Here is a 22360-nt window from a genome sequence, read left to right on the forward strand (position 1 = left end):
ATCCGGAATGCAGAATCCCTGACAACATTCAAAAGACAGCTGAAAACCAATCTCTTCCGTGAGCACTTAACCTTATAGAAAAAAAAAAAAAAAAAAGTTTTCCTTTCCCTTTGTAACATCACTTATCAGGCTTATGCTACTCTGAATAATACCTGAACTTCGTACTTTGAGCACTTCTTGCGTTGTTGTTGCTTTTGCCTCTTTATGATGACTCGCTGAATTTTGTCCTAATTTGTAAGTCGCTTTGGAGAAAGGCGTCTGCTAAATGACTAAATGTAAATGTAAATGTTTTGTTTAAGCAGACATTAGCATTCTCATGATACCCAATATCATGATACCCATGAGTTAATATCATAATTATTAATAGTTATTTTGTACATTAATAGTTCTTTTTGTATATGTTGTACAGTGACACATTGAAAAACACTATCAATTTTATCAAAAACACTTTATTTTTTCCAAACAAAGACATAAGCAACTACAGAAGAGAACACTGGTGTGACGTATAGAGCCGTGGAGAGAAGAGAAAGCAGGGAGCATCACTGTGACTGACGGAGAGATCAGCTCAGTACTGGAAGCTGCGCTTGGTCTGAATGTCATCCAGGATTTGCTGTAACTCGTCATCTTCAAACCGGCCTTCCACGCTAGACAGAGAATAGACAACAGCTAGTTAGATCTGTTAATGTGCTGTTCAGTTAAACACCTTCATTAGCCATCGGTGGGACAATGGTTTAAAGTGCCGCTTCTATGCAATTAGAAAGCTTCTGTTTTGAAATGTCCTACAATACACTTACATGAATCCAAGGTCAAGAAACAATCAAATTTTCTCATAATATACTTTTTTCCCTTTTTCTCAGTGTCTAAAACGGTTCGATAAAAGATTCAAAAGCCTACTCTGCTCTGATTGGTCAGATGTCCAGTCTGTTGTGATTGTTCTGGTCTGCTCTGCTCTGATTGGTCAGATGACTCAGTCTGTTGTGATTGGTCTACTCTGCTCTGATTGGTCAGATGTCCAGTCTGTTGTGATTGTTCTGGTCTGCTCTGCTCTGATTGGTCAGATGACTCAGTCTGTTGTGATTGGTCTACTCTGCTCTGATTGGTCAGATGACTCAGTCTGTTGTGATTGGTCAGGTGGATACATACTTTTGAGTGAGTAGCAGAAGAGTAGGCAAGGTTTGGGACAAACATAATTGCGTCTTTAACGGACAGCTCTGTTGCTTAGTTACGTGCCTCCTATCACCATTTAAACTGCCCTATCAATCATCTTGTCACAGTTAAAATCCTCCTAATTCAATTTAATTTCCTACCGAATCAGAGAGAAATGTAGTAGCACGCTGATCTGCCAGTTGTGGGTCTGGAGAACTCTCCTCATGAAAATTAATACTAATTTCAACATGCCATGATTTGAGACTCACTAATTCTAATTTCGGATACAATTGAGGACGGATAGTAAGCGAATTAGGACGCAGCAAGTGTCTTCTCGACTTGAACAACACTAACCGAACTCTTCCAGGCTCAGCTACAAGTACAGTGTTTCTGAAGGTGGGTAAAATTAGACGTTGTTCGCGGGCGGCCGATGAAGAATCGCTTCTTCCTTTTGGGAGACAATACCCATTTATCTGCACTTGCAGACCTTTTACTGTCACAAACAGCTTTATTACACACTACATGAAAGCAGCACAACTTCTGTTTTTACTTGCTCTGCCAACATTTTCACGGTGGCCCAATAGTGTAAATCAGTGGTTCTCAACTCCAGTCCTCGGGACCCGCTGCTCTGCACATTTTGTATGTCTCCCTTATTTAACACACCTGAACCAGATCATCAGCTCGTCAGGAGAGACTCCATGAACTGAACTGAGTGTGTCAGATAAGAGAGACATACAAAATGTGAAGAGCAGCGGGTCCCGAGGACTGGAATTGAGAACCACTGGTGTAAATCACAGTTCTGGACTGTGTTTCCCAAAAGCATCGTGAGCCAAGTTGATCGTAGAGACCATTGGTGGCAATGATGCTTTTGGGAAAGTTAGCCCTAGTCCGCATTATTGAACCCTGGGTCAAGATCTGCAGTCCATGCACAATCCAAGACAACATGTATAATGTTGCGGCAAAAAAAAAAAAAAAATCAACAACATGACAGATTGACAATAAAATGACTGTAAGAATCTCATGTTTCTCATACAGGCACAAGATTGAATAAATAAATAAATCTGCACATTATAATGACCAACCTTGGGATGAGGGCTTTGGCCTCCTCCGCCGCCTCGGGACACAGATTGGCTAAACTTGCCAACTCAAACTTGTGAAGCTTCTTCTGCAGGAGTAAGCTGTGAAACACGGCCACGGTTAACAGCAATGTAACCAAAAATCATGTGAACGTCATATTCACGAAATGACAGTAAAATTATACAAAAAAAAAAAAAACCTACACAATCTCAGAAACATCCCATTTAGTTTAAATTAAGATTTTGGGAAAAATACACAAGCGCAATTATCTCGCTGTAAAACAAAAAAAAGTCACATTTATAGTAAAATAAAAAAATACTAATGTGTTCTTTACCTTTATAATATATATATATATATATATATATATATATATATATATATAAAATATAGCCTACTAACAACCACCTTAAAACAGAGGGAGTAAAGAGAAAGAGAAAGTCATATAATGAATCAAAGTTCATGTAAGCAGCTTTTCCCCAAGCTGATGTTGGTATGTAGATGATGCACACAGTGTCATTCACACACACACAAACCACCATCAAACAGCTCAATACAACACAACGACATGTGAAACAAAACCTCATCATGTTTTGCTAATACGACCTACTTTACTACGCTGATTTAATAGCCAATAAAAATGGTTTACCACTAGCGCATGCTGATGACACTTTATTCCTCTATACTAACTTGCGCCATAGCCCATGATTTAATAGGTGTCATCATCGTACATGCATGTCGTACCCACGTTTATTAGATCCATGTCGTAAAGTGTGATTGGTAATGATCTTACAGTATTGCTGAAATGTCTGTATCAGGCGTTAGACTATAAAAATAGAAAGTGGAATAAAAGAGACTTTTGAGACTTTCTCACAATTCAGACTTTTTCCCCTCATAAAAGTGAGTTAATATCTTACAATTCTGAGAGAAAAATATCGTGATGAAAAGGCACAATTACCTTGCCTATATTTAGTGGCGAAAACAAGCTATCATAGGAAAACCATCACACTATAAGAAGCTGCGTGTCTCTCAGAGATCAGTGTGTGTGTCTGTGTGAAGCCCGCTGACCTGCGCACACTGGCGATGGTCTCTCTGTTCTTGAAGCGGCTGAATCTGGCGGTGTAGTTGAGGGTCTTCATGAAGACCTCCGACAGCTCCTGCTCGTCCTCCGCGCTCTCGTTCTGCTGCTTGCGATGCTCCAGCAACATGTGGACCTCCGAGTTCAGCAGCGTCTCCGAGTTCTCGAACTCTGAGGCACAACAAACATCGGTCAGCGTTTGAAATGAACAACACTGAAAACGAGACGCAAAACCACACTTAACCAATCAAGATATCCAGCAGAAAATAACATTCAACCAACAAAACACACTCAGGGGCGTTTCCTCTGAGGAGGCGAGGGGGGCAGTGCCTCCTCAAAAAATTGGATGAGACAATAATGCATATTAGAACAATAAAACAATGCGAATATTACAAAATGTGACATTAAAAAGAGTTTAAATCACTCGTTTTTCTAAAGGAACACTGTCACCAGCAGGTGAAGTTACAGCGGGACGCCGCGTCTCTCTTGCCTCCCCTGAGACCTTTAACAGATCCACTAAAGCGTGTGGTGGGTTTAGTGGGGGGGTCATTGAGAACGAATGGAGGAAAGTCACGTGATTGGCTATGATCGGTTCTTGCGATAAATCCCACCTCTTGTTTTCGTGCACGTTCTCGAATCAGACTGAATGACCAAAATGATGGCGTTAATGTGAAGACTAATTCAAAAGTAATTCATTTTAGATATCACCGCTTCATGTCACGACAAAATCAAACTTGAAATGGCTTGAAAACATGATGACTGTGTTTTTTTTTTTAGTGAGCAATCAGCTTGGAGAAATGAAAGATACATCTTTGTGTCTGTGACGTGTGTACAAGATTGACAACTGACTGATGAAAATAAGTTGACTATTAAAAAGAAGAGCTGAACATCAGTTCGCAAATAAAATATAGTTTAAATTGTCTCTTTAGTTAATATTTTGGAATAAATGTAAAAATTCTTAAAAAAACTAAATTGACATTTATGAATATAACATTAATTAGCGATAACAATGTAAAAATTCTAAATAGATTTGTATTTGTTTGTTTTTTCTAATACAAAATTTTTTTCTAATACGTTACACAGCAACAAATAAAACTGAGGACTTTGCCTCCTCATTTCAGAACAGCATCCGACTAAATATATAATATTGTAGCACTTTCATCCCATTTTTGTCCACAAAGCAGAATTGTGAGATAAAAATGAATTATCTTCGTACACGAAACTTACATTACAGACTCCAGCGAGCGAGTGTGTGTGTGTGTGTGTGTGTGTGTGTGTGTGTTGTCCATGATGAAGAGCTGATGGTGTGTTTGTACTGTATCCCTCTCACCTTTAGGAAACATGAGCTGAGACGCGTCCTCCTCCACATCGCCCACCTGCGTCGCTCCTGCCGCCGCCATTACACAATAACTGTGTAATGAAGAAGATAATATGAATATGAGTAAATCTTCCCTGTATGCTGCATATACAGGCGCATCACTACAGCTACCGCCGTTCAATGAAACACTTTCTACTTCCGGTTATCATCTTCTTCTTCTTCTAAATGGCTGTTCACTCCTAGGAGCATCACCGCCACCTACCGGATAGGGCTTTATCGCATCACAATAGAAAACCGGAAGTAGCCGCCAAAAATTGCGAGAAGGGTCTTTTAATTTTTTTAATTTATTATTATTATTATTATTATTATTATGCTTGTAAACCGTGCAGAGATGACAATCATGGTATACAATTTTGTAACAAAATTACAAAAATGTCTGTACAAAATGTAACAACAATATGAAAAATGTCATCTGAACATACAGAATAAAGGAAGAAGTTAGCAATGCGTAACTAGCTAAAAATAAAAATAAAGGAGAAATAGATGATAGAAAAAACAATAATTATAAAAAAAGATCATGAGGGTAAGATATTGTTTTATTTATCATTCAGTGTAGGCTACACAAATTAAAGTCATTACAATTTGAAATTGTTTTAATTGCTTTCTTATTTACTGAGGATCAAATGGTGTTAAGGTACATTAAAAAAACACAAAAAAAAAAACACTGGTTTGTTCTTATTGAATTTACATTTGTGGATATAAAATTTGCCAATAAAATAAATTAAATTAACAAAGCAGGCTTTGTTTTTAGTGGGATCAGAATAAAGTATCCAAAAATAATGTCTTTAAAGGTTACCTATATATCTTGCTGGATATCTTTAATAAATATGTCAATATTTTCCCATAGTTGTTCAGTATAGAAACATGACCAAAATAAATGATAAACAGTTTCTGTGTGAACTTGAAAATGAGCATCCAGTGTCAATATTACTTTTATATTTAATCATAAAATATTTAACAGGGTAAAATGTATTTATTATTTTAAAGGACAGTTCTTTTACTTTATTAGTTAGAAAATATTTTTGTTGTATGGACCAAATCTTTTTCCAATTAAATGTTTTAAATAAATTACTCCAGTAAGAGATTGCAGGAGAAACAGAAATGATATCTTCAAGAAAAAGGGATCTAACTTTATTGTTTCTATCTTTTTTTCCCCCTGAAAAACATATTTTACCTATTGGAGTTTCAGTTGGCTCAGGAAAAGTAGTAATCATAGTAGGAGAGTGAGTGCAGTTTTTAAAGAGGAGATTCCTGTTGGTATTGCTCCCATAACTATGGCAAACTCTTTTGGGATAACTGGCATATTGTATTCAGAAAGAAATTCTGTGTAAGTCATTAAAAAACCTTGATTGTTGAATAGCTGACGTACTAAAAGTAAACCCTTATTAAACCATTTATCACAAAATAAAGATGTATTTTTGTATAAAATATTTGTATTATTCCAAATAAAGAATTTATGGGGGGTGAAATTGTGTTTATATATTAAAGCCCATGCCAAAAGTACTTGTTGGTGGAAATTTGATAGGAATTTTTGATATGTTGTAATTGCACAATATATGAAAAAGCTTGTTGTGGGAAGATATTCCAGATGGAGTCTTGATTTTTCAAATACTAATGAAGCCAATTTATTTTGAAAGTATAATTTAAAGAACTAAAATCAATCAAATGTAAGCCACCTTTGTTGTAATAGTTTAGAATGACCAATTTCTTCAAATAGTGTTTTTCATTTTTCCAGACAAAATCTGTCAGATCTCTATCAATCAATTTACATGTGGACTTATCAACATAAAGAGATTGGGCCGCACAAGAGAGCCTTTGAAGCCAGCAATTAAGTTTTTTCTTTGTTTTTAGCAATAATCAGATAAAAATTTGTTGCACATCTATTTTTACCTTTAGTTATTTCTATACCAAGATACACTCACCTAAAGGATTATTAGGAACACCTGTTCAATTTCTCATTAATGCAATTATCTAATCAACCAATCACATGGCAGTTGCTGCAATGCATTTAGGGGTGTGGTCCTGGTCAAGACAATTTCCTGATCGCAGTTCGGTTGGTGTCATACCGACGGTGGAGGCAGGTGGAGGTTGTTTGTTCAGCGAGGTTCGCTTGTTATACGCGAGAGGAAAGTTGAAGAAGCGATGATTAAAGTTCTTCGAGTTTCTGTCACCTAATGAAGAGAAGACAAGGAATTTTATTGGAAGAAATGGGGAAACGTGACAAAGGGGTGACAACGATGTCGGGTAGGCAAAGCTGTGCTGGAAATGGGCCAGAATGGGCTAACTCGGATGACATTGAGAATGAAGATCATATGGAGTTTAGTCAGGAGACAGATAGAATAAGAGAGAAACGGGGTGGTGAGAGTGGAAAAGCGGGGTCAAAGAAATTCAAAGGGATGATGACTAAAGTTGATGGAAAGGATGATAATTTGAAGATAGATGATGAGTGCAAAGTAATACTTAGATTTGGGGAAGAAAATGGAGTGCTTGGTATGAATCCAGTGAAGTTGACTACGATTTTAAAAAACCAAGTGGGAGATGTCAAAATGGCCAAAGTTTTGAGGGATGGAAACCTTTTAATAATATGCAAAAATGAAGATCAAAGAGAAAGGGCCTGTAGAATGAAGGAGATAGGAAGGTATAAAGTAAGTAGTGTTAGTCGCGTGGAGAAGAGAAACATGTGGAATAGGGGGGTGATTTGGGGGATTCCTGTTGATGTAAATGTGGATGAAATAAAAGCAAATTTAAAAGGAGGGAAAGTGAAAGATGTTCGAAGATTGACCAGCTTTAAGAATGGGGTGAGACAAGTAAGTGAAAGTGTGTTGTTGGAATTTGAGGATGAAATGCTTCCTAGCAAAGTATCCCTAGGGTATATGATGTATAATGTGAGAGAATACGTTCCTAAACCTTTGAGGTGTTTTAAATGTCAGAGGTTTGGTCACACAGCCATGAATTGCAAAGGGAAAAGAAGGTGTGCTAGATGTGGTGAGGACCATGATTATGAGGAATGTAGAAGGGATGGGCAACCGAAATGCTGTAACTGTGGAGGAAATCACAGTGTGGCATACGGGGGATGTGAAGTAATGAAAAGGCAGGTTGAGATTCAGCAGGTCAGAGTGCAAAATAAAATATCATATGCAGAGGCCGTTAGACTGATGAATCACAGGGAGGAAAGAGTAGTAACTGAGGCAAGTGAGAATCTGAATAATGATCAACATGAACAGATAAAAGGGGATAAAGTTCTGGTTGATTTAAGGAAATTAGTCATCTTTATAGCAGGGGTCATCAATGCTACAACTGAGTCAAAGTCAAAAACGGAAAGGATACAAATAATAGTAAAGGCAGCAGTGAACCATCTTAACCTGAATGATTTGTCCTGGGAAGAGGTGAGGAATGAGCTAAGTGCTCAGGCCAGTCAGGAAGCTCCATTTGTTAGCTGATATTATGGTTCTTATTCTTCAATGGAATGCAAGAAGCTTGGTGGCAAATGGGCAGGAATTTAAGTATTTTATCAGTTCGTTACCAACTAAACCTGATGTAATCTGTATACAAGAAACATGGTTATTACGGAAATTAGATTTTAGTATATATAATTATGTTAGTGTAAGGAATGATAGGGAAGATGGTGTAGGGGGTGGGTGTGCTACATTTATCAAGAAGAATATTTCATATCAAGTTATATCAAAAGGAAGGGAGGAAGAGTATATTATTGTTAAAATATGGACTAAGCAAGAGAAGGTTTCTGTGGTAAATTATTATAATCCATGTAGAAGATTAGATGGTGATAAATTAAATCAGATTGTTGAACTAGCAAGTGACCGCATTGTTGTATGTGGAGATTTTAATGCCCATAGTTCATTATGGGGAGGGGAGAAAACAGATTTAAATGGTCGAATAATAGAACAGTTGTTGGATGAGTGGGATCTGGTATGCATTAATGATGGGAGAAGCACAAGAATAGATGTTCACACAGGTAAAAGTTCAGTACTTGATTTAACATTAGTGTCAAAAGAGGTGGCAGGTATTTGTGAATGGGAGTTATGGGAGGACTCTACTATGGGTAGTGATCATTTTCCTGTTGTATGTAAGTTATGTGTGAGAAAGGATGAGAGGGAAGAGGGAAGAGAGGATAAATGGATATTAAATAAGGCTATGTGGGGTAAATTTGAATATTTATGTGAGGAGGAGAGTAGTGAAATTGATTTAAGCCAGGATATAGATGAAATTGATGGAAAATTTAAAGAAGTAGTGATTAGAGTGGCTAACTTATGTATTCCAAAAAGCAAAGGAAAAATGAATAGGAAACCAGTTCCATGGTGGACGGAAGAGTGTGGGATAAGCATTAAAGTAAGGAATAAGGCATTTAAAATGCTGAAGAATAATCTTAACTTCCAAAGATTAATAGAATACAAAAAGGCCCAAGCTCAAGTTAGGAAAGTAGTAAAGAAGGCAAAAAGAGACAGTTGGAGAGAATATTGTAATAAAATAGGTAGAACGACTCCATTAGGAAATGTGTGGGGAATGATAAGGAAAATGAGGGGAATTAGAAAAGACTGGCAGTTTCCAGTTTTAAAATCAGGAGAAACCATAGCAGTAACAAATAGGGAAAAAGCTGATATCATAGCTAAGGCTTTGGTTGAAATTCATAGTTCTAATAATCTGTCAGAGGCTGGAAAAAGAGGAAGAGAAGTGACTAGAGATTCATACCCAGAGGCAATAATAAGAAAGGAAAGTACAGAGGATGCTATGGATTCCCCTTTTACATTAAGCGAAATGAAACGGGCAATAGATAAAGCTAAGGTAACTGCTCCAGGAAAAGATCAGATTAGTTATAGTATGTTGAAACAGTTTGGAATTTTAATGCAAATGAAACTTTTAGGTTTATATAATAAGAGCTGGGAAGAAGGGAGATTACCAATAAGTTGGAAAGAGGCTATTATTATACCTATAGCAAAACCAGGTAAGGATCCAACGAATCCAACAAACTACAGGCCCATTGCCCTTACGTCGCATGTTGGGAAAATTATGGAACGGATGATTGTAGAAAGAATGACATTTTAGAAAGTAAATATCTTTTATCCCCTTACCAAAGTGGTTTTAGGAAAGGACGGGGAACAATGGATCCTGTGGTTTGCTTGGAAACAGAAATTAGAAAAGCTATGATAAATAAGGAATCGGTTATGACAGTTTTCTTGGATGTGGAAAAAGCTTATGATATGGTATGGAAAGAGGGGCTATTGATTAAACTAGATAAAATGGGTATTAAGGGAAGAGCTTTTAATTGGGTCAAAAGTTTTTTAGCTGAAAGGATTATTCAGGTTAAAATTGGTACTTCAGTGTCTAATAAATTCAAAGTAGATAATGGGACCCCGCAGGGTAGTGTGATAAGCCCATTACTTTTCTCTATTATGATCAATGATGTTTTTAGTAAAATAAGGTATGATATTGGGAAGTCATTATTTGCTGATGACATTGCCCTTTGGAAAAATGGCAAGAGCTTAATTTTAGTTCAAGAGAAGATACAGGAAGCAGTAGGTTTAATTGAGGAATGGTCGTATTCATGGGGTTTTAAATTCTCAGTGGAAAAGACAAAGATGATGGTTTTTACTCAAAAGAGAGATAAAGATGGTAAGGTGTTATTGTATGGGAATCAAATTGAGCAGGTAAATTACTTTCGGTTTTTAGGGGTAACATTTGACTCTAAACTAACTTGGTCAGAGCAGGTAAGGAAAGTAGAGGAAAAGTGTAAGAAGATTTTAAATATAATGAGGTGCTTAACTGGGATAGAGTGGGGTTCTAGTAAAGGAGCCTTAAGAGGGGTGTATGTGGCTTTAATAAGACCAGTGATGGAATATGGGAGTATAGTGTTTAGATCTGCGTCGAAAACATCATTAAAGAGACTGGAAATTATACAAAATCAAGCACTGAGAATTTGTTGTGGAGCCATAAGGTCCTCTCCGGCTTGTGCATTGCAAGTTGAGGTGGGCGAGCTTCCATTAAGTTTAAGATTTGAGCAACTGATGATGAACTATTGGACTAATTTAAAAGGTCATAATGAAAGATGGCATCCTACAGTTAAGTGTCTTAACCCTTGTTGGGAAAGTGGGAAGGCTAAGAGAGAATGCTTTGCTTGGACATCTAGTAAAGTAGCAATTGAAATGAAATTGCAGGAGAATAAGTTCAGTCCTAATGTTCCCTTTTCAAGTACGCCGCCTTGGTTGTTTTCGCCACTAATTATAGACTTCTATATTCAAGGAGAAATAAAAAGACTTAATGGGAAAGGAAACTGGTTAGAAAAAGTGGAGGACAGAATAAGGTCTATGTATAATTCATTTATAGCTGCATTTACGGATGGCTCAAAAGATCCTAAGAGTGGTTTTACTGGTTTTGCATTTACTATTCCAGAATTAAAGATAAATGTTAAGGAAAGAACCTCTGATCATTTGACAGTATTTACTGTGGAAATGTTAGCTATTTTAAGGGTATTACAGTGGGTAGAGGAAAACAAAATTACCAAGGTTTTAATTTGCTCTGATAGTCTATCATCATTAATGTCTCTTCAGTCGTTATCATCTAATAGCAGACTTGATATTGTGTATGAAATATATGAGACTGTATACAGACTGCAACATATTAATGCAGCGGTCAGATTTTTGTGGATTCCGGCTCATAGGGGGATTGAGGGAAATGAGACCGCAGATATGTTGGCTAAGCAAGCTTTGAAACTCGACAGAATTACAAAAGTGGCAGTAAGTAAAGCTGAAGGTAAAGTTAAAATAAAGGAAAATATTATGAAGACATGGCAGAGACAATGGGATGAAGGGAAGAAAGGGCGTCATTTATACAATATTATGCAAGAAGTAGGGAAAAGGAAATCTATAGATCGATGTACTAGAGAAAGTTGCATTATTTCGAGGCTGAGATTAGGACATACTAGATTAAATAAAACTATGTATTTATTGAAAAAGCACCCTTCAGGTTTGTGTGATTGTGGAAGGGGAGAGGAATCAGCTGAACATGTGATTAGTGAATGTGTCAAATATGAAAATCATAGGATAAAATTAAAAGAGGAATTAATGAAATTTGGGGAAAATATGTTGAACCTTAAAAATCTTTTTAAAATTGGAGAGCAGATAATGGGAGCTTTGTTTAACTTTTTGAAAGAAACTGGTTTAATGAAAAGGATTTAATTGATCGGTGAATTTTTATTTTTAATTTTTATTTTTTTATTTTATTTTATTTTTTATTTTTTATTTTAATCGTGATAAGATGCTTGCATTTCTGGCCCACACTCCAGTACAGTAGGTGGCGGATATGCACCTTAAATGCCGGTTGCCACCCGCCAATAAAAAAGAAAGAAGAAGAAGAAGAAGAAGAAGAAGAAGACAATTTCCTGAACTCCAAACTGAATGTCAGAATGGGAAAGAAAGGTGATTTAAGCAATTTTGAGCGTGGCATGGTTGTTGGTGCCAGATGGGCCGGTCTGAGTATTTCACAATCTGCTCAGTTACTGGGATTTTCACGCACAACCATTTCTAGGGTTTACAAAGAATGGTGTGAAAAGGGAAAAACATCCAGTATGGGGCAGTCCTGTGGGCGAAAATGCCTTGTTGATGCTAGAGGTCAGAGGAGAATGGGCCGACTGATTCAAGCTGATAGAAGAGCAACTTTGACTGAAATAACCACTCGTTACAATCGAGGTATGCAGCAAAGCATTTGTGAAGCCACAACACGCACAACCTTGAGGCGGATGGGCTACAACAGCAGAAGACCCCACCGGGTACCACTCATCTCCACTACAAATAGGAAAAAGAGGCTACAATTTGCACGAGCTCACCAAAATTGGACAGTTGAAGACGCGAAAAATGTTGCCTGGTCTGATGAGTCTCGATTTCTGTTGAGACATTCAGATGGTAGAGTCAGAATTTGGCGTAAACAGAATGAGAACATGGATCCATCATGCCTTGTTACCACTGTGCAGGCTGGTGGTGGTGGTGTAATGGTGTGGGGGATGTTTTCTTGGCACACTTTAGGCCCCTTAGTGCCAATTGGGCATCGTTTAAATGCCACGGCCTACCTGAGCATTGTTTCTGACCATGTCCATCCCTTTATGACCACCATGTACCCATCCTCTGATGGCTACTTCCAGCAGGATAATGCACCATGTCACAAAGCTCGAATCATTTCAAATTGGTTTCTTGAACATGACAATGAGTTCACTGTACTAAAATGGCCCCCACAGTTACCAGATCTCAACCCAATAGAGCATCTTTGGGATGTGGTGGAACGGGAGCTTCGTGCCCTGGATGTGTATCCCACAAATCTCCATCAACTGCAAGATGCTATCCTATCAATATGGGCCAACATTTCTAAAGAATGCTTTCAGCACCTTGTTGAATCAATGCCACGTAGAATTAAGGCAGTTCTGAAGGCGAAAGGGGGTCAAACACAGTATTAGTATGGTGTTTCTAATAATCCTTTAGGTGAGTGTATTTCACAGTGCTTTTAACAGCTATGCCACATATTGAAGAAACACTACAATTTTTAATGGGAAATAATTTACATTTATCATTATTCAGACTTCGACCAGAAGCTCTAGAGAATGATTGAAGGATATTTAAGGCTATGGGGATTTGAGAGGAGTCTTCTAAAAGCAACGCTGTGTCATCAGCTAAATGACTAATGATTAATTCTGTATTTCCAACAGTGATGCTGTTTAGGTCGCTCCTTGTAATATGTAAATTAAGAAATTGTACTGCAATTAAAAATATATAAGGAGACACTGGACATCCCTGTCGAACACCACGATTAAGGAAAAATCTGGGGGAGGTACCGTTTTTTAGTTTAATAGAACTATTCCCATTTACATGTAACATTTTAACCATCTTACAGAAAAAAAAGAAAATAATTTAAGTGCTTGAAATACGTCACCTCCACTTGGAAAATTTGCGGGGTTTTTAGTTTGCAGTGGGGAAACATCAGCGAGTTTTGGGTTTAATTTTCTTCCCCTCTATTCAGGTCTTAATTTTTATGATTTTTTAAAATATAATGTTGTATAATGTTTGTAGAGTGTGCAGATGTGAGCATTATATTGATTGCTTGTTAATTTAAATATTTTAAAGTTCTTCTGCACGAACGCAGAGCTGCGTTTTGAGCATTAATGGCGCGAGACCACATATAGGGAACATTTTAGTATTAAGTGTGTGGTACGTATGTTTGTATTTATTGTTTAATTCTGTTTATTTAGTGCTGGTTGTTTGATTCACGGGTATTGAGAAGTGTAAAAGTGAAGAAAATTTTAGGAATCTAACGTTATGCATTTTCAAATAAAACAATTACTCGTTTTGTACGGTACAAACGGTACACGGTTTACAAATCTGAGAGCGCGGATTAGGAACTCGTGGGTGCCGTTTATTAATCCATGGGCACAATTTGTTAAACCGAGAGAACAGTTTAAGAATTTGTGAGTACGGTTTATAAACTGAGGGGACGGATTTATTTAAAAAAAAATTCACAGGTGACTTCCCGGACTGTTTTACCATGCCGTGCTGTGGGGCATTATCACTGCAATCTTAGTCTCCTCAAGATTAAGCTACAGTTTGTGCTCTCACATTCGCTCTGTAGACTACCGCAGCGAGATGTCTCGGAAAAGAGGTCCTGAGGGATATGATTGCAGTAAAAAAATTTGGAGAGGCAAAAGCAGCTATATGTGTGAAGAGGCAAAAGGCTGCTTGTGCAGCGCATGTTCCTCTTTGTGTGCCTGTGGACTTTGGTGGGTCTCCATCACATGCCCGTCGATCCATGAGCCCGGCATTCATAGTTTTAGCCGACTTGGGAGGATAATGGTCCCCTATAACACTCAAAGGAACACCTGGCATTGTCCCTGCCTGAGCCACGGACATCTTGTCCACACATATACATCTCAAAGTGGCATCTTTTTCAAACCCAAAGAGACCTCTTCAAGTCAGAGGTGCCCACAACACCAGGCTCAGAGGGTTGCAGTCTCCTGGACACCACTGGTATAAAGAGAAGTGTGCAGTACATTTTCAAAGATAAAAAAAGATTTGTTCATTTATTGTCTGAATTGTGACTTTCACTGTGTTTTGATATTGAACAGGTGTAGTGAATTGGAAAAGACTTTTAGAGAGACACTGTCAGAGGTACAGAAAGCCGTACACCGCCTCTAGGGACTAGAGATGCAGCCAGCTTTACAGGGACTGTGGGACTGGCTACCAGGGAAATGGACAACGGGGAGAGCTTTTGGGGTTTTACTCCTCAGATGACAACCCTGGCTACTGTAGCTGGGATTGCTTTTTAGACGATGGAGGTCTTGAACAGTGAAGTGTGTGTGTGCGCAATGTGTCTTTGATGTAACAGTTTTGGTCACTTGCAGTTCAAGTGTGTTGTCAAAATTGTTTTGTTTTTCTTCTCAAAAACAATTAAATTAACTGTGGAAATTATTCTTCATTGTTTTACTGTGGTTGATTTGTATGTTATTTTTCTTTAAATACAACATTCTGATTAATTATTTTTGCTCATATTTTTTTATTTTAATATAAACTAATTTGTTACAGTATGGTCCCCTTGCAGTTATTGTGTGTTGTCAAAATAATTTAAGATATTTTTTTATTTTTTTTACATAAATACAATTAAAACTGTTCCTTTGTGGAAATTATTCTTCAATATTTTTACTGTGGTTGATTTGTATGTTATTTTGCTTTAAATACAAAATTATGAAATAATTTTTACTATAATATAATATTATTATATTAAAAAAGTCATAAAACGTTACAGCTTAGTATACCGCTTCGATATTTTGCATGAAGATTAGGTTAGGTGACGTATGTATCCGCTCTATTTGTATTTATTACACTGCATATTGTTCAAACAATATCTGAAATATGACTGAATTAATTAAACAAACTAAAAACAGCTAATTAAGCAATCCGTCAATCCGAAATATATATTGCGTTCAACATGGCTGCCTGTTATCGCTGGACTACTTCGCTCTCGCATCTCCCAAAAGTTGGTCAAGACAATGTAGTGCGACTCGTGAATGAACACTCCAAGGTAAAATCTTCCAAGTTGGAGAAAGGATACAAGATCTTCTACGAGAATTTTATCTTTAATTATAGAGGTAAGTGGCTTGAATGATGCTGTAAGTTATCGCTGATTGCTATCTTGTTATGTTTAATAAACTAATTGTCAGCTTGTTAGATAGGTTCAAATACAGACAAAAAACCTTATCCTATTTGAATAATTCAAACAATGTGACTGATTATTAATGCTATTAAGATATTTTGGATTTCACTTGGGTATGTCAGTGTCAGTGTCAGTGGTTATTAAACTTTTGCCTGAGGAGCCCCAAAGGCTCTAGCTAACGTTAATGGCCCGAAGTTTGGATGGTCACTTTAGCTTCATTAACGTTCCGAAATGCCGTTGCGGCAGTTTAAGAATCACAGGCTAAGGTTAAGTTGTATGTGGTTAAACATTGAATCCTTTTTCAGTATGATAATCTTTCCCCTTTTTACTGCAGTGTCAGATTTAGTGAGTGAGGAAGTGGTAGTGCAGGCAAGCTGCTACCGTTCAATGCGAAAGAATGAAGAGCCACGTACACTTCAGGTTACATTGTCAGGAGTCCGAAATCATGCTCTAGTCCCTACTCATCAACATGCGTTACTGGCTTTCTGTAGTCTTTTGTTTATCAACAGGACATCATGTAGATAGTAGCCTAATACTATCAAGATCACTTAGGTCTTCTGACCCGAAACTCTTAACTGTCCCATGGTCTAGATGCAAATTTTTGGGTGATCGTTCTTTTTCAGTGTTGGCTCCGAAACTCCGAAAATAGTCTGCCTTTGCATATTAGAACTGCCTCCACAGTGGTATTTTTTAAATCTCTTTTAAAAACTCATCTTTTTTCTCTGGCTTTTCTGTCTAACTCGAATTGCTGATATGTTAGTAGCTTGTTTGCTTTGTGAGAGTAGTTAGATATATGTATTACACTGTATAAATGTTTTGTACATTCACTCTTTGTATGTTTTCTACAAATTGTACAGCACATTGGTCAACTAGCCGTTGTTTTTAATTGTGCTTTATAAATGAATTACCTTACCTTACCTAATCTTTCTGATCCCTGATGGATTTCATCAGATTTACAATTTGGATCCAGACAGTGCTACAGTACCAAAATACCCCACACTTGTAATGGGTAATGAATAGAGCATGGTTTCAGACCTACACAGGTTCAGGTGCATTTGTTCAGGATGTTTTTGTTTCTTCTGCTGATGCTCTCTTTTTGTTGTTCTACTGCTGTTGCCTTAATTTTGTTCAACCTAGTTTCACAATAATGTTCCTAGTGTCAAGTAAATGCTTCTTACTGTATGGGCCTCTTGCGCACAGTGCTTTGTGTAATTTCAGCCTGAAAGGGCACATGCACAGGCAGGCCAGAATGATGCACACAAAAACCCACCACAATTTGTCGGTTCTATGCTAATTCAGATCTTGCGGTCATTGTTGCTTTGAACAAACCATGCTTGAATTTGTCAAACATCCAACTTAAACGTAGCCCATTAAAGCCTACCCAGGTGGGACTTGAACCCACAATCTCCAGCTCCAGAAGCAGAGGCTTTATCCATTAGGCCACTGGGCCTTGTCCAGCAAGCTTTGCCTTTGATCTGTAATATGCCTTCAAGTGGTTTCTAACGCTCAAACAAGTTCACTTTCGTATCTCGACGCCAGGTCGTGTCCTGTCTTTGAGATGGGCTTCACTGAATTTCTGGCACCCTCCCGAAAGACCTACCGTCGAAGAGGCTCGTTGGTCTAGGGGTATGATTCTTGCTCTGGGTGCAAGGGTTCCCGGGTTAAAATCCCGGACGAGCCCGCCTGTTTCAGAACAAGCAGCTGGAGCAGCCGGTTGGCTCCTACCTTTTGCAGCACTGAGCCAAACTCAAAATTGTCGTGTTTTTGAAACTCTTACTGCTGCTTGTGTTCATCTGTACTACAACATACCCAAGATTCAGCCAGATGACAAGCGCTTATTTCCTTGCACAGAACGTACTCCGAATCGCTGCCCGCCAGGGAGTGTGGCTCCCTAACGACAAACGCTTTTTATTAAAACTAGTGCCTGCCCATTTTGTAAGAGGCCAGCGTTCAGTGACTCTACAACTGTATGCAAGTAGCCAAATTTTTCGTCAGTCAGGCTCGTTGGTCTAGGGGTATGATTCTCGCTTTGGGTGCGAGAGGTCCCGGGTTCAAATCCCGGACGAGCCCAGCGATTTCAGAACAAGCAGCCAGTTGACTCCTTCCTTTGCAGCACTGAGCCAAACTGTCGTGCTTTTGAAATCCTTACTGCTGCTTGTGTTCATCTGTACTACAACTCAGCCAGAATACAAGCATATTGATCTGTAATATGCCTTCAAGTGGTTTCTAACGCTCAAACAACTACACTTTCGTATCTCGACGCCAGGTCTTGTTCTGTCTTTGAGATGGGCTTCACTGAATTTCTGGCGACCTCCCGAAAGACTTACCGTCGAAGAGGCTCGTTGGTCTAGGGGTATGATTCTCGCTTTGGGTGCGAGAGGTCCCGGGTTCAAATCCCGGACGAGCCCGCCGGTTTCAGAACAAGCAGCTGGAGCAGCTGGTTGGCTCCTTCCTTTTTCAGCACTGAGCCAAACTCAAAACTGTCGTGTTTTTGAAACTCTTACTGCTGCTTGTGTTCATCTGTACTACAACATACCCAAGATTCAGCCAGATGACAAGCGTTTATTTGCTTCACAGAATGTACTCAGAATCGCTGCCTTCCAGGGAGTACGGCTCCCTAACGACAAACGCTTTCTGTTACTAGTGCCTTCTCATTCTGTTTGAGGCCAGCATTCGGTGACTTTACAAGTGTACGCAAGTAGCCCATAGCCTAAACATCAAGACTTTCCCTCAAGTATATGTTCTCCATTTCTAGATTGTGCTGTGTGCCGTTAAACCTGTGGAATTAAATGGATGCTCCTGCTCGTGTGCTGCTGGAATGGCTTTAAGCAACCATGTGGTTGCACTCCTGTTTCAAACGGCTCATTGCAGCACCATGGGGCTGAAAGCTGAGCCAACAATCATGGCACCGACCAAGGACACAGGAAAGTTTGTCTTATGCAAGTTGTGTGTTTAAAGTTTGTAAGTGCACACTGTTGGAACACTTAATCTACTCGTGTAGATGTTTCTGCACAGTGTATCCATCCCCCTCTACACCTCATCCGTATGAATTGTTCACATGGTAATATATGATCTGTGTATGGAAGTAAAATAATGACAAATGTTTTTTTAAACAAAAAAGCCTGTTGAATTGCACTACTTGGAAAAATATATGCATTGCATGAACCCTGCTTGCATTTTAATGCATTGTATTTTTCGGGCTCGCATTTTTATGGGCTGAAATTCAACATGGTTGTATATTAAGCTGTGAATATTTCAATTCAAAACATTTCACACACGTTTTCATTAATACAAATTCAATAATCCATATTCACCTTTCAGATTTTCACTTCCAAAATATTCATTCTGTTTAAAAATAGCAACCTATAATATTCGACAGGCAATTTTGGGTCCATTTTATTTCGCTTTACAAAGGCATGATGCACACCTTTTAGATTTTTATCTATATACTCCATAATGATATTTGAAATTCTAGTATTACACTCACACAACCCACACATCACATATGCGTATACATTTGTTTCCTTCTATCTTGCAGAGCAGCGTTGCCTGCAGAGGATGTACACCTACAATATGACTTGTGTGCTGAATTGACCTGATACTCTCTCACACTTGCAAATGCATTTAATTTATTTTTGTGTTGATCCAGGGGATTCGTCCGGAACCCACGGATGAACTCGTGGTACAAAAGCCGAAGGCGCCAGGACACAGTAGAGTCAAATCTACTCTGTATCGAGCTTACGCTGGTAAGTATTTACTTATTTACTTACATACTTCTTATTTTTGAAATATAGTAAGGACTTTATATCAGATTAGCTACACTGTCGCTTGTAAATCATTGGCTGTTATTAACTAATGAATGGTTTCTGTTACTTGTGTTTTTAGGACCCCTTCCAGACCCAACGGTGTTGTCAGTTGGAGCCCAACTACACAACCTTTGCAAAATCTTATATGGCCTCTCCGACCTGACTTTAGTGGACTCTAAATTCTAAAAGATTCTAAAAGACTAGTACCTCGAGGTTCAGTTCTTTCTTATCAGTTCACACCAGTAATACCCCGAGAAATCATTAAGCATCTAGAAGCCCCCTCATTCCCACAACTTCCATTAATTAGTGGCTACACATTAGAACGGCATCTACAGTTTGTCCCCAATCGTCATCAGTTTTATCACATACAGAGTTTAGAACTAACCCGTGAATTGGCAAGTATCATTGGAGAGAATACAAGGGGGCAGTCGGAGGATCCTTTGTGGAAGAAAGTCGAACAGCCCCGCCTAACTTCAAGTAGATTCTGTGAAGTTTGTAGTGTTAGAGGATGACTCCTAGTCAGGCTCTGGCAGCCAGGATCATAAAGGGGGTAAGGCAAACACCAGCCATGAAAAGGGGTATTGACCTTGAGCCAGAAGTTTTACAACAGTACACTGACCTTTGCAATGTCAGTGTCACTCCCTCTGGATTCGTTGTGAATCCTTATGCGCCTTACCTCAGTGCTAGCCCTGATGACAAAGTGTATGATCCCACTGCAAATCCCCCCTTTGGGTTAGCCGAAGTGAAATGCCCAACTATTAACAGTATAACAGACGTTACGTATGTGAAGTTTATTGGTGGTCAGACCAAAAAAAAAAAAAAAAAAAAAAAATCACAAGTATTTCTGCCAAGTGCAATTCCAGTTAGCCATAACTGGTTTAAAATGGTGTGATTTCATCACATCCACACAAAGTAACCTCACAGTAGAGCGAATTTGGCTCGACGAGTCGCTGATCAGTGAAATGAAAGATAAACTTGATATATTTTATTTTGCCACATATATGGAAACGCACCTGAAATTAAAGTAACTCTAAGTGGCACAGTATCTGTTGATGTTTAGTGTGCAGGGTAGGTCCCTCAGTTGTCTTTCTAAACTCCTGATTTTAGCCTCCAGTTGCCTGATGGTTTTGGCAGCAGCATCGGCATCTAGTCCACCTGCGGAGTTGCGGGTTTAGTTGTGATCTCTGGCGGGTTCTTGATCCTCCGCGACTGTAGGCTGTTCATCCATTTCCTCTATAGCAGAGTCGCTATCCTGAAACTCTTCCACTACTCCAAGACGCGCATTAACCCGATCGAAAACTGACTGGCGAAGTACACGAGTCTCCCCCCAACTGTTCCACGAAAATCGGCTTGGAGTAGTACCGGATTTTAGTTTCTTCCGCCCACTTTTCAAAGCGCATATGCTCTCCTTGTCAAAGTGCAAGCTGCACACAAACGTACTACCCCGACTTATATGGAACGAAGGACCTTCTCACCCAAGCCTTGCTGAGGTGTTCGTCCTTTGGGAAGTCATGGAAGCTAAGGTATGGCTGCCTTTGTTTTGACGTTGAGCAGCCCGGCACACTGCAATAGCACCGGCGAGAGGAGGCCACCGGAAGTGCGAGTACACTGCTTGGGATTTCGAACATTCCAAAACAAGTAAATGAGCTAAAGGCCTATTCTCTGACCTATTTTCCTTTCCTTTCCTATCTACAATAATGATGCTCTGTCAAGGTCATAGAACTGTGTGTTTATAAAGTACATTTATGACGTCAAGAGCAAATGAGGTGATGTTAATTGTCAAAACATTTGGTAACTAAACATTTCATTAAGTTTAGTGACAACATGTTGCAATGTGTACATGGTACAATGACTGGTAGGCTACTGTTTTTATCAGTGCTTGACGCAAATTTCAATTTGATTCCGATCTTGATTCAATATCGATCCATTTGGATAAATATCAGGTACAGTAGCTACATGTTGATTTTTCTCAAGGAAAAAAATATCTCAACTAATACAGTAAACACACAGGGAGCTGGTATTATTAACAACTCAAATGCGGTTATTATTATTAATATAATAATAATAAAAATGTTATAATAGGGTAATTTTTTATGACATGAGTACAAATATAATAAATATGTAATATATTGGATAGCAATTACATATATTGATTTTAGATCACACAGATTTTAGCAAAATACTTTCTACGGTTATTTTTTCTAGCTAACTAACATGCTATGGTCGGTAAATGGTTTTTCTGAGGTAAATATGTGGCATATTGTTCTCAAGCTGTTTTATTGACCTCTTTCAGCGGTTGATTGAGTGATTACATGAGACATGATACATTTCAGGACAGATACATTTATTTCACTTTCCTTTAATCCATCCCTATTCTAGCTTATGCTACTATAAGCAATGTCTGAAAGTTTGTATTTTGAGCACTTCTTGTGTTTGTTTGCCTCTTCACGATGAATTGCTTGCTGTATTCCTCATTTGTTAGCTGCTTAATTAGCTGTTTTTAGTTTTACTTGTTTAATTAATTCAGTCATATTTCAGATATTGTTTGAACAATATTCAGTGTAATAAATACAAATAATTACATGGTCCATTGTTGTCCCAACACTCTTTTGTATGTCTTTGTATTAACATCTTTGAGTAAAGCACCAAATTTAGAGTAGACATATTCGTCTAGTA

The 22360-nt window shown here is 38.3% G+C and overlaps 1 protein-coding gene across 1 annotated transcript; it reads right to left on the reverse strand.

Annotated features, from left to right (window-relative positions):
* Window positions 1-429: 429 nt before the first annotated feature.
* On the reverse strand, window positions 430-4827 carry polr2d (RNA polymerase II subunit D). Its single transcript, XM_082174350.1, has 4 exons — window positions 4629-4827; window positions 3289-3469; window positions 2229-2324; window positions 430-644 (listed from the first exon to the last, which is right to left on the reverse strand). Exons 1-4 carry the CDS (start codon window positions 4696-4698, stop codon window positions 566-568), a joined length of 426 nt encoding a protein of 141 aa, XP_082030476.1. The 5' UTR covers window positions 4699-4827; the 3' UTR covers window positions 430-565.
* Window positions 4828-22360: the final 17533 nt, after the last annotated feature.

This window comes from Leuciscus leuciscus (assembly GCF_965113295.1).
Source record: "Leuciscus leuciscus genome assembly, chromosome: 6".
In the NCBI taxonomy this organism is placed as follows: Eukaryota; Metazoa; Chordata; class Actinopteri; order Cypriniformes; family Leuciscidae; genus Leuciscus; species Leuciscus leuciscus.